The sequence below is a fragment of the Alternaria metachromatica genome (genome assembly GCF_023757995.1).
Source record: "Alternaria metachromatica strain BMP 0045 chromosome Unknown scaffold_2, whole genome shotgun sequence".
Classification (NCBI taxonomy): domain Eukaryota; kingdom Fungi; phylum Ascomycota; class Dothideomycetes; order Pleosporales; family Pleosporaceae; genus Alternaria; species Alternaria metachromatica.
In genome coordinates, this window is record NW_026055493.1 from 946633 (window position 1) to 959038 (window position 12406).

The window sequence follows — 12406 nt, forward strand, 5'->3', positions numbered from 1 at the left end:
CCCTACCATCATCTCTCCCTACCAACCGCCGCTATGGTGCTTCAAGATCTCGGGCGGCGCATCAATGCCGCCGTCACCGACCTCACGAGGTCGCCCAACCTCGACGAGAAGGTGCGCGCCCCGAGCAGGCGACTGATGATAGGTGGCTAACATGCGCAGGCCTTCGAAGCCATGGTCAAGGAGATCTCCAACGCCCTCGTCGAAGCCGATGTCAACGTCAAACTCGTCATGAACCTGCGCCAATCGATAAAGAAGGCCGTCGACTTCAAGCACCTCGCGCCGGGCGTCAACAAGAAGCGCCTCATCCAGAAAGCCGTCTTCGATGAACTCGTCAAGATGGTTGACCCCCATGCCGAGCCCTTCAAGCCCAAGAAGGGCAAATCCAACGTCATCATGTTTGTCGGTCTCCAGGGTGCGGGTAAAACGACGACGTGTACAAAGCTGGCGAGATGGTACCAGGCAAGAGGCTTCAAGGCCTGCCTGGTGTGCGCCGACACTTTCCGTGCCGGTGCCTTCGACCAATTGAAGCAGAACGCGACCAAAGCTAAGATCCCATACTACGGTAGCCATACACAGACCGACCCTGTAGTGGTGGCAGGCGAGGGTGTGGAGAAGTTCAAGAAGGAGCGCTTCGAGATCATCATCGTGGACACCTCGGGACGACACAGGCAAGAGAAGGACCTCTTCGACGAGATGGTGCAGATTCAGAACGCCGTGACACCCGACCAGACCATCATGGTCCTGGACGGAACAATCGGACAGGCTGCGGAGTCGCAAGCACGCGCTTTCAAGGAGGCCGCAGATTTCGGAGCCATTGTCATCACCAAGACGGACGGTGCGGCAGCAGGAGGTGGTGCTATTTCCGCCGTCGCAGCAACACATACACCTATCGTCTTCCTCGGTAACGGAGAACACATGCTGGACCTCGAGCGTTTCGCGCCACAGGCTTTCGTCTCAAAGCTACTCGGCATGGGAGACGTCCAAGGGCTCGTCGAACACGTACAATCTCTCAAGCTCGACCAGAAGGACACAATGAAGCACATCACCCAGGGTATCTTCACAATCAAGGACCTGCGGGATCAGCTCTCCAACATCATGAAGATGGGGCCCTTGTCGAAGATGGCAGGCATGATTCCCGGACTTAGCAGCATGATGGGCGGCATGGACGACGAAGAAGGCGGCACAAAGCTGAAGCGCATGATCTACATTTGTGATAGTATGACCGAGAAAGAGCTGGAGTCGGACGGAAAGATGTTCGTCGATCAACCCACGCGTATGACACGTATCGCCCGCGGCTCTGGTACCTCGGTCCGCGAAGTCGAGGAACTGCTTACTCAACACCGCATGATGGCCGGTATGGCAAAGAAGATGAAGGGTGGAATGGCAAACATGCAGAAAGCACAGGGCGCGATGGGTGGAGGCAACAAGCAACAACAACTCGCGGCTATGCAGAAGCGAATGCAAAGTATGGGTGGTGGCGCAGGCGGTGCAGGTGGCGGCATGCCCGACATCGGCGCTATGATGAAGATGATGGGCGGAGGAGGCGGTGGCGGCGGCGGCATGCCCGATCTATCCGCGCTCGGTGGCATGGGAGGGGGAGGTATGCCTGACATGGGCGCCTTGATGAAGATGATGGGTGGTATGGGCGGTATGCCAGGTATGGGTGGAGGTGGTGGAGGTGGGCAAGGCAAGGGACGGAGGTAGTGTCACAGCTAAGAGGATATCAGTTTGCGCTTTTTGATGCATAGCCGCGGCGTTCGGGTTTGATATCATATCTGGAGGGGTCTTTGTGTTGAGGTACACATGTTATGTCACTACTTCCACCTACTTCCTTCTCTGACCTTCTGCCTGAGTAGCAATTGCCTTGCTTATGTTTGGTACGACACTCAAGGAGTGAGGCGCGTCTCGTGGCGGATACTTTGAGCTGCCCGTGGACATGTTCTGAGAGAAAACGCTGGGTAATGTAGGCCCTTAGAGGTCATTTCATTGTTGACGAGACATCACCATGGCACTGTTTAGATATGCTGATCGTTAACTTCTCACTACAACATGCCCATTCACACGCGCCCCTGAGCCTACTTAACGCTGACTCCTTCTTTTTTTAAACTTCCTGACTAACCCGCACCTCCACACCCAAAACATCAGTGCCAACCCACCCAAATTCACCAAACATGTCTGTCCCAAGCAAGCAGACACAAGAGAATTTCGAAGTCCCAGATCCATCAACGCATCAAGACGATCTCTCGGATCTGCTAGCTGAATACCCATTCGGTCACATAATCCCGAAGCGCGGAGCCCACGAAGTTCACGAACTACAGGGCGTATCAATGAACCGCAAAGACCTCGTAGATCTACTAGACGCTTACGCAGCCCTAGACATCTGGTTTTACGTCCCCAACCCTTACTCTGACCTGAAACAACTAGAAGCCAACTTCTACCTAACCGACACCAACATCTCCGCCATCAACACGCGCCATGTCCTCGTCTTGGTCCGCCATTTTCTCATCTGCGTAGCCACATTGCCCCACTTGGATACTCTCGTTATCAATACAGATGTTCCAGAGTCAGCGACCCAGTCGCCAGAGACTGAGCTGCTCCAAACGCGGTTTATCAAGGAGATTATGCGGGAGGTTTTTGCGTGGTTTATAGGTGGTGGGGAGAAATTTCGAGTTGTTTTGTGTACCATGGGGGAGACGGATGTTGGGGGTAGTTTTAGGCATGTTTTAAGAGGGGCTGAGGGGGAGAAAGTGGGGATGAGCGTGAGCCCTTGGGAGCAAAAGTTTGGAGGAATGAAGAGGAGCGGGATTGTTTGGCGGAGGGTGGCATCTTCTGCGACCTCGATGCCGAGAAGAGCTTCCGTGTGAGTGGGTTGGTTACCTTGGAAGCGGGGAGAAAATGAGACGTAACGCATGGGTTATGGATGTGTGGTAGAGCCTGTATAGGCTTTTTGAATGATACGAGACGTTGAAATTGCCGATAGCTACTGTATTGTTTGTTATATTAGCTCCTCGCCTTTCTTGTCCATATCTTTCTGTCGTGCTTGCTCTTTCTGGTACTCTTCAAAGTCAAAGCCTAGCTCCTTCACATCTCTAATCTCCCTCCTCTTCTCCCCCATCTTTCCAAATGCCTGCCGTATCTTTGGGAAATTTTCGCGACACCAGTACTCCCACTCACCCCAGATCGGCGGAGTCTTTCCTTTGCCTCCATTTTCCAATCCCTCTTTGCTCTCAGCGCTCAATGCCCACTGGCTCATTGCGTTGATGTAGTTGGCATCCTTGGGGAAAGGCAGGAGATGGAAGTTTCGTCCAGCGCCCATTTCCTCCTCGATGCTCTTCTCCCAGTCACGCATTTCTTGACATGAGGGGAGCGAAAGACGACCGGAGTATACGCGCGCGAGAGCGGCAGATTGCGCTTCTGCTATTGGGAAGGGGATAACGCGTTGGTTGAGGGCGAGGAAACTCAGGGTCGGTCGCGGTGCGTAGAAGAGGTGTTGGTATGTATGGTTTACTCTCTCGCCAGTGGTAATGAGTTTAGGTTCTACATCCTGCAGGAAGGGCAGGCTGTAGAAGTACCCAGTAGCAAAGACTATGGCATCGATATCGTGTTCTTCTGTTCCGTCTTCGAACATCACGCCTCTGCTGTTAGGGAGAAACTGTTTGATGGGCGGAACTTCTCGTCTCTTTTGATCTTCACCTGCTGTTCCGTGGGTTGCGCTGAACATGGATTGCGACCTGGTCGACCACAATAAAGGCTTTTGACAGAACTCAGCGATCTGAGCGCTGACATCTGCGCCAGATGCTGAATTGCCTACGACGATTGTTTTCTTTCCGGTGAAGTCTTCTGGTTTGCGGTAGTACTTTGAGTGGCTGATGCGCCCGGGGTGCTGTGCAGCCCACTCTTTGATACCGGCCATGGGTGGTATGTAGGGAACTATGAAGTGGCCATTCGCTACAATAACTGCATCATAGGCTTCGGAAGTATCTTCGTTCGTAAGCAAGTTCCGTGTAGTGACTTTCCACGGGCTACTGGCGACCTTGGGATCTATTGGGCTGACATTGATGACTTGTGTACAGTATCGAACAAGGTCTTGCACATCCGCGGAGTAATCGTCGATATATTTTAGTACTGTCTCATGAGTAGGAAAGAGTTGACTTTCCGCGGGCCAGTCCAGGTCTTGGAAGCCCATTAGTCCTCTAGGTATATTCGTTTCGAGCTTTTCGTACATTGGCGACAAAAAGGAGGGAATTTTCGGAGTTGCGTTGATGCCATTCGTATCAATGTTCCCGTTCACTACAGCATCTTTGGATTGCCACTCTGGTTTTTGAACGTCTTTATTGGGGTTGGTCTGAGGTATAACGAAGAGGTTCTCGTCCCGCTGATCGCCTGTATATATCCAGATCCCACCTGATCGACTCCGTTGTTCAAACAGCACGATCTTATCAAAAGTCTTCTCAGCTCGGAGGTATTTTGCTGCCGCCACACCCGATGGTCCAGCGCCTACAATGGCTATCGTCCTAGCTCTTATTGATGTTCTATTGCTATTGGAAGACATCGTAGCAAATTTTAGAAGGGTAATAGGACGGGAGTGACGAAATGATAGCGAAGTACGCGAGGACGCAACAGAAACTCTAGGAACAGGGTATCTTGAAAACAGCAAGGAGATCATGGGAAGGAGTTGATGAGATGGAACGACGCCGAGACATGCCCAGGTGGGGTTGGAAAGCGAGGATCGGAGCTCTTCGGAATGGCCTTCCGATCTGAACTAGGCTGACGCGCATCATCGACCTCCAGGGCTCGGGCAGCTTCATGTGACATGAGCTTGCGCATACCACCGGTGTGTCAACTGATGATTCGGCCCTACCGAAACTCTATTAACTCACACTCCTTGACCGATACACCCCTCATTCAAGTAGTCGTCTCCTCTTCTCCCATTCCTCTCCAGCAATGCTACGCACACTGCGACTTGCACGCGTTTCACCAGCCCCACGACCAGTCCGAAGCTTCTCAACCAAGATTGCAGCCATGGCACCACTGCGCATCGGCTTCGTGCCAGGTAGGCGCGTCATCAATACTGTCGCATCACCTGCTGACGGAAACAGAACACTTCTCCACACCGCTCGAGTTCGCGAAGAAGCACTACGGCCTGGACGCGAAGCTCCTCCCGTTCCCAAGTGGCACAGGACACATGGTCACGGCGCTGCAAGCCGACGAAATTGATATCGGAGTTGGCCTTACCGAAGGCTGGATAGCGGCACTGGGAAAAGCACAGGCGGCTAAGCAGGACGCTGGCTTCAGCGTGGTGGGGACATACGTCGAGACTCCGCTCTGCTGGGCCATATCCACAGGCGCCAAGAGGGATGAGCTCAACGGAATACAAGACCTCAAAGGCAAGAAAGTCGGCGTGTCCAGGATAGGAAGTGGCAGCTACGTGATGAGCTTCGTGCTTGCCGACCAGCAAGGGTGGCTCGACACTTCGCCCAACAGCCCACCATTCCCCGTCGAGGTGCTGAACACGTTTGCGAACCTCCGCGATGGGGTCAACGACAGCACGGCCGACTTCTTTATGTGGGAGCACTTCACGTCGAAGCGCTACTACGACAACGGCGAGATCAAGCGCATCGGCGAGATCTACACACCCTGGTCCTCGTGGAAGATCGTCGCCGCAAACCATCTATTGAACCCGAAGAACTGGAGTTCGGCACCCAACGCCAGCAAGCCAGTGCTTACTGGGGAACTCGAGGACGTCATGGACAAGATCAACAAGGGAGTCAAACACTTCGAGGAGAACCAAGAAGAGGCCGTCCAGTACATTAGCACCAAGCTCGATTACTCGGAAGAGGACGCGCGAGAGTGGTTGAAGACTGTTCGCTTCGCCAAAGATGTGAAGGGCGTTGACAAGGAGGTTGTGAACAAGACCGTTGGCATACTGCAGAAGGCTGGTGTGTTGGGCGGGCAGGTTGATCAGTCCGCTATGATCGGGCTCGAGCGACATGCGGCATGAAGCTAATCTGTGCCAACCGCTGAATATCATGCCACGCGACTCGGACAACGGTTCGCGCACCGTGCCCAATAGCTCTAGTGTCGGCAAGCACACCGTGCAATAGGATCGCCAGTGCATGGTCGGAATGATGTCAAAGCTCGGAGATTTGGGTTCCATGCTTTTTGTTTGTTATGTACTGCATATCAGTCAGAGCATCCGTCTGCAACTACCAACGCACAAGATGCCTTCACCAGTACCGTCACATCGAAGAGCCAATACAACGCACAAGGCAATGCATTCACCTGTTTCACCTCTACAGAGTGCGACTTCACAGCACCGCGAAGCATTTATACTCGCCGGCAGGTTCTCATGGAGTGCCCTTGGAGATTCTCGCACAGCTACCTGCGCCTCGACCACCGACATTCCACTACAACGGACCCTAAAAGCCTTCGCCTCCGAGTCCAGCCCAACACGAAGAAAGCCTACTTTCGTCAACTTTTCCAGACCACTACCCCCGCAATGCCAACCGGCACTCCAAAAGAGCTAGAGTTATCTCACCTCGATCAGCAGCCCCACATCCGCGTGTATGGCCGCTACTACATCATATTTCCCTTTCCGGACATCAGTCGCGCCCATGAAGCAAAAGAGGCGCTGCACAATGGCTTCAAAGAAGTTCTGAAAAAGTTTCCATATCTTGCTGGCACTGTGGACTTAGACCCCTCTACCGACCTTCTCCGTGTGCAATACCCCGACCCTATCGATCTCGAAGCCGAAGCACGCCGTATATTCACAGTCAGTTACGATGATGCTCAGCATGACTACGATTCACTTGCAAAAGACGCCTTTCTTCCAGACGAGTTGCCCGCTACCATCTTCTGCCCAAACGAGCTGAAACACCACGCTGGACTGGGCGAAGATGCGTATGCCGAAAGGATGACAAGCTTTTCGAAAGGACCATTGCCAACCTTCGCGGCCCAGGCTACATTCATCCCCGGAGGTTTGATACTGAGCGCCTGGTGGTATCATGCCGTTGTCGATGGCACGGGCAACGGAAGGATCCAAAAGGTTTGGTCTGATGCAGTACGAGCACTCAATGCTGAGAAGAACAAACTACCGCCAGTTCGGCCGCCTGCCAGATACTATCGCGTACCAAGCTACAAGGATCAGCTCCAACCCTTGAAGGATATTGTCAAAGAATGGAACGTCATACCAGACCCGTCATCAGCGCGTCGAGCGCTCGCAACGCTGGTCCAGGAAGCCGATGCGGCAGGCCAGTCTACCAACGCACCCGAGAAGCCATTCGCTAAGCGCTTTGAGCTTCGCAAAGGGCCGGATGAAGGATCCAACAAAGTCGTCGCTGAAATGTTTCGCTTCTCATCGCAAGCTATCGAAGAGCTCCGCAACGAGCTATCCATAAAGATTGGGAAGCGTGTATCAAACTTCACCGTATTGTCAGCCATCGTCTGGGCAAATGTCATACGTGCTCGCTCGAAATCGATCACCGCTTCGGGTAACACGCAGTCGACCCTTGCCGTTGTTGTGGACCTCAGAAAGTTCCTTCCACTGCCCTTCTCATCCCAAGATTATCTCGGCAACCTGGTACTGTCTGCTACCCCCACCTTGGATTTTGATGGCGCTGCGGCCTCTCTTGAGGACATCGCAGCTAAGATCACAGATGCTCTGCACGCCATCAACGCGACATGGGCAGTCACCCAGATCAACAGCGTCCTTACTAACCCTGCCGAAGCGCAGCAATCGCTTTTGAAGTTTCCGAAAGGTCCAGACCTATACATCACTAGCTGGCAAAGGATGGGAGCTGACAGAGAGTGGTGCATCCCGGGCACGAGCAAGCCAAATGCAACTGCTATTCGGCGAGCGGCGTGGGTCAGCGAAGGTGGCATCGTGGTCTTGCCCAGAGAAGAAGACAAAGAAGGACAAGAGGGGGAGCCGTATGAGATCATGATCAGTCTTACAAAAGCCGACATGGAGCGCTTCAGGGCTGGATTAGAAGATGCTAGATGGTTGGTCGACTCGTCATATAGGCCGGGCAAGGTCGTCACCTGGCGTGACATCTTCTCTCGCCGTCTTACCGGGTTTGGCCTGGCCTACGGAGGTGCGCTCTGCCTCTTGACCGTGGTGATATGTGTGTGCACTCTCTCGCAGTCTGCGCGGATAGCTGGTACACAGGGTCCTGCTCAGGAAGAGCTCAGGTAGATAGGCTTTGTTCAGAGTGTCGGATCTTTATAGGTGGTCTGGCATCGAATAGGGAGTTACCCTCGTGACGACGAAGGAAGTGAAGAGAACAAGGCGAGGGTGTTTGTGATGTGGCCAGAGTGGCTACAAGTGTCGAATGTAACCTAAATCACCATCTCAGGGCGTCCTCAATCGGACTACTTATGCATACTGCATAAACGTCCTTTGATGTCTCCATTATTCCTGATTCGTGTTGTTTGCTCCCGGCTTCGCAGCAAACGCGAATGAGGAGGGCGACGGACTGGGTAGTGAGGCGCACCATGTTGTGTATAAGAGAGGGAGAAGAGTTGCGAAGACGAAGCTTCTATACTCTCCTTTAACTCACACAGTGTGTGCGAAAATTTTGAAATCTAGTCCTATCCTATCCTATAGTACCGCAATAACCTATTAACAACGAGCTACTTACGACTCCCGCAACACACACGAGATACACGATGACTAAATCCGCCTATTAAATATGGAAGGGATGCGAAAGAGGTCGCAGCAAACGCGATCGTGCCTCGCTTGCGCGATTACCTTCACCGCTCGGACCTGTACCTGCAGTTTCATGACTAAAAGTGACGATCCTCCGCGGCATGCTACCCGCTAGCGCCCCATCAAGCATCGACCCTGAGAAAATCCAGCTGCTACATGGCACGGCCAGCTTACACACCAGCGCCCAATTATTAGACACTATCATCACTATCGAAATACCCTACAGATTCCCATACAAAAACCATGGATCCCGAAAGAGAGAGTCTGCTCTCATACCACGAGACGCAGCGTGAAAGAACACAACAGCTGCTTTCGCACGAGATCACAGCGAGTGCGCAAGCTAATGAGGATTACCCTGTTGATCATGGCAAAGTGGCGTGGATGCAGGTTCTTGGTGGATTCATTCTGTTCGCGAACAGTTGGGGTTTACCGAATGCATTCGGCGTCTTCCAAACATACTACGTCGATACCTTGATGCCGGAGCAGGATGCGTCGCGTATTGCCTGGATCGGATCGATTCAGCTTTTCTTCACTACTATCGGTTGTTTGCCTGGCGGTGCGCTACTTGATCGGGGGTACCTCAAAAGTATCATCGCTGTTGGCACGGGCCTCGAGGTACTGGGTTTGATCCTGACTTCTTTCTTCAAGAGCTATTGGGCTATCTTTTTCGCTCAAGGAGTATGCATGGGCATTGGCAGCGGTTTGATGGCGATAGTGCCCGTCGCTGTACTAGCCATGTTCTTCGAGAAGAAACGCATGCTGGCCACTGGTCTTGCATCGACTGGTGCTAGTGTTGCTGGTATCGCTTACACTCTCTCTTTGCGCTCGCTCTTTCTCAGCGTCGGATTCGCGTGGGCTGTTCGCATCTTTGCGCTCATCATATTGGTCACCAACGCCGTCGCTTTTGTGGTGATGCGCTTGCAGCTTCAGTACGGATCCAAGGGCTCCAGCTTTGGCTTTCACCACTTCAAGGATCTGCCATACACAATCTTCGTCGTCGCGTTCACGCTGTTCGTCGCGTCCTCGTTCGTGCCGTTCTTCTTCATCCAAGAGTACGCTATCAAGCTCGGTGTGTCGAAGGACATGGCATTCAACTTGTTGTCGATCATGAACGCCGCCAATATCTTTGGGCGTTTTGTTCCAAACTTCATCGCCGACAGGTACGTTCTCATCACTCAATCTTTGCGATAGCCCAGTACTCACAACTCTAGGTACGGCGGTGTCAACACCCTACTTCCTCTCACTGTCGCCTGCATCATCACCCTCTGTATGCTACCCCTCGCTCAGGAATTGAACGGTCTCATCGCTATCAGCATCGTGTACGGCTTCCTTTCTGGCGGCGTAATAATTATTCCCGGGCCCACAATTACGAATCTCTCTCCCAACAAGGCCTCAATTGGCGTACGTCTCGGATTGGCGTATCTTGTTGCTGCTTTCGGCGGGCTGCTCGGTAACCCTGCCATGGGCGTACTCAAGGGCGAGGGGAATGGTGCGGTAGAGAACTTCAAGGGTGTGTGGTTCTGCGCGGCAGGCGTAATGGGTGTGGGTGCCGTAGCTCTTATCGCCACACGATGGCTCAAGTTGGGTAGCATGTGGGCTGCAGGCAGAGTATGAGGTTCGACGGGAAAACCTCGACTCTGAACTTCCTGAAAGGCAGGTGGTGGTAGAAGAATATCAGCTTACCGTGGCTTATCGAATCACGCCCAACCATGCACGCTGGATCGGTGTTGTCTACGCAGCCAATCACATACTGCCACCGGTTAGATCTTTAGTGATAGTTGCGCATGAGGCAGCATTCTGAAGATCTGGATCACTTGATAGCTGTCGTGTTACACAGCATCTCGAAGAGGAAATATTCCATTGTCAGCGGACACAGTATGGAACGAAGACGATATATAAGATGAGATACCGTCAGCATACTCTGGAATACTACTAGCATCCTAGTCATAGATTCAGTGCCTACCTGGAAGCGAAAATGCTACTCTTCGCCTCCACCACCTCTTTCCTCTCAATCCTCTGCACTCTCCCAATAACACGCGCCGCGTTTTACTACCCCACACCCGCACTCTCCTTCCTCGAACATATCCTCGTCGACAACTGGGGCGCCTACGCTTCCAATTTCTCTTCAGCAATCACCCCTTGCACGAATTATGTTTCGCAGACCGGTTCTACAGGGCGCAATAGTGGTCGCACCACAGCTGCCCAATGGATGCGCGTCATGTTTCACGACTTTATCACCGCCAATGTGAGTGCTGGTACGGGAGGTATCGATGCTAGTATTGGGTTCGAAACGGCGAGGGAAGAGAATAAGGGCAGTGCGTTTAACGATAGCTTTTCGTTTTGGTGTCCGTTTGTTGGCGAGGGGGTTTCTAGTGAGTGCATCGCTCTTGATGAGTGTTTGGTGATGGAAGTGGTACTGACGGAGCGGTAGTGGCCGATCTTGTTGCACTCGGCACGGTCATGTCGAATAATCTATGCGGAGGCGCGCAGATGCCGTTTCGACCTGGCCGCGTTGATGCGATTGAAGCAGGAAAGACGACGGGCGTCCCAGCACCAGAGACGGATCTAGAAGAGACGTTACTTTTCTTCGAGCGCGCGGGGTTCGACAAGGTGGATGCTATTGGGCTCACGGCTTGCGGTCACACTATGGGCAGCGTACACCACGTAGGTCTCTAGCTGCTATTCGATTGAACAGTACTCACTCATCGGTATAGGGCGGCTTCCCGGAGGCTGTAGACGAGAGCTTCGTCACGCCCAATAACACGAATGGCGGTAGTAACTTCGACGCTACACGCGGCGTCTTCGATCCAAACGTCCTCGGCGAATACTTGAACGGTACAGGGACCAAGGGAGGACCATTGGTGAACTCTTACAACGACACGATGAACTCCGATAAACGACTTTACGAGAGCGATAAAAACTCGACGATGCGCACTCTCTTCGCGCAAGGAGCCGGGTTTCTTGCTACGTGTGCCGATCTCATGGGCCGAGCCATCAACACCGTACCTATTGGTGTTCAGCTCTCCGAGCCAATTACTGTCATGCCGGTCAAGCCTGTGAATGTCACCTACGACTTCAGCGAGGACGGAAAGTTGATCCTTTCGGGCAAGATCAGATTCCTCACACCGGCAGGCAGCTCATCCCCGCGATCACTGACTCTTCGCGTGAGCGACGACGAGTCAGAACTTGAACCAGAAGCCGAGACGGGAAGCTCAGTTTCTGGTCGCAGTGGTGATGCATACGGGACAACGACGTACTTCCCGTTCTCGCTTTCTGGACCCGCCATTCAAAATGCCACGTCTTTCTCCGTCCAGGCACCCGAAGTACCGGAACAGACTTTTCGGATCGATAGCCAGGCATTCGTCGTTCCAAGCCTAACAGTTCTGAGCGGCACAGCACTCAACGCGACAATTGCCCTGTGCACCAGGTTTAGGTCGTGTGAAGACTTAACCGTTCACATTGCCGCGCCATTAACACAGCATGGAACGCTGGCGCCGAAAATTAATGGGATGGATGTGGTAGTGAGCAAGGCGATAGAGGAAAAGAGGGTATGTACACTTTGCCGGGGGCAGGTTATCCTGAAAGATGTCCCGTCTGGGCTAGTCACTGTCGAAGCCTTGTTGCACGGCAAAGTCGTAGATACACTCTTAGTCAATGGAGGGCAGGCCGGCTGGTAAGGTGAAGGGATCTGAAATCGTG

At 53.0% G+C, this 12406-nt stretch overlaps 6 protein-coding genes across 6 annotated transcripts; 5 read left to right on the forward strand and 1 right to left on the reverse strand.

Moving 5' to 3' along the window:
• Nucleotides 1–33: 33 nt before the first annotated feature.
• Nucleotides 34–1704, forward strand: J4E83_001131 (uncharacterized protein; the record flags this gene model as incomplete). The annotated part of the gene is made up of 2 exons (XM_049328088.1): nucleotides 34–111; nucleotides 160–1704. The coding sequence occupies 2 exons, from the start codon at nucleotides 34–36 to the stop codon at nucleotides 1702–1704; spliced, it is 1623 nt and encodes a 540-aa protein (XP_049192606.1).
• A 1291-nt stretch (nucleotides 1705–2995) lies between these two features.
• Nucleotides 2996–4552, reverse strand: J4E83_001132 (uncharacterized protein; the record flags this gene model as incomplete). The annotated part of the gene is made up of 1 exon (XM_049328089.1): nucleotides 2996–4552. One exon carries the CDS (start codon nucleotides 4550–4552, stop codon nucleotides 2996–2998), a length of 1557 nt encoding a protein of 518 aa, XP_049192607.1.
• Nucleotides 4553–4944: 392 nt separating this feature from the next.
• J4E83_001133 (uncharacterized protein) lies at nucleotides 4945–6001 on the forward strand (the record flags this gene model as incomplete). Its single annotated transcript, XM_049328090.1, has 2 exons — nucleotides 4945–5053; nucleotides 5100–6001. The coding sequence occupies 2 exons, from the start codon at nucleotides 4945–4947 to the stop codon at nucleotides 5999–6001; spliced, it is 1011 nt and encodes a 336-aa protein (XP_049192608.1).
• Nucleotides 6002–6499: 498 nt separating this feature from the next.
• J4E83_001134 (uncharacterized protein) lies at nucleotides 6500–8194 on the forward strand (the record flags this gene model as incomplete). The annotated part of the gene is made up of 1 exon (XM_049328091.1): nucleotides 6500–8194. One exon carries the CDS (start codon nucleotides 6500–6502, stop codon nucleotides 8192–8194), a length of 1695 nt encoding a protein of 564 aa, XP_049192609.1.
• Nucleotides 8195–8950: 756 nt separating this feature from the next.
• J4E83_001135 (uncharacterized protein) lies at nucleotides 8951–10321 on the forward strand (the record flags this gene model as incomplete). The annotated part of the gene is made up of 2 exons (XM_049328092.1): nucleotides 8951–9867; nucleotides 9919–10321. The coding sequence occupies 2 exons, from the start codon at nucleotides 8951–8953 to the stop codon at nucleotides 10319–10321; spliced, it is 1320 nt and encodes a 439-aa protein (XP_049192610.1).
• Nucleotides 10322–11167: 846 nt separating this feature from the next.
• Nucleotides 11168–12384, forward strand: J4E83_001136 (uncharacterized protein; the record flags this gene model as incomplete). Its single annotated transcript, XM_049328093.1, has 2 exons — nucleotides 11168–11371; nucleotides 11422–12384. 2 exons carry the CDS (start codon nucleotides 11168–11170, stop codon nucleotides 12382–12384), a joined length of 1167 nt encoding a protein of 388 aa, XP_049192611.1.
• Between the last annotated feature and the right edge of the window lie 22 nt (nucleotides 12385–12406).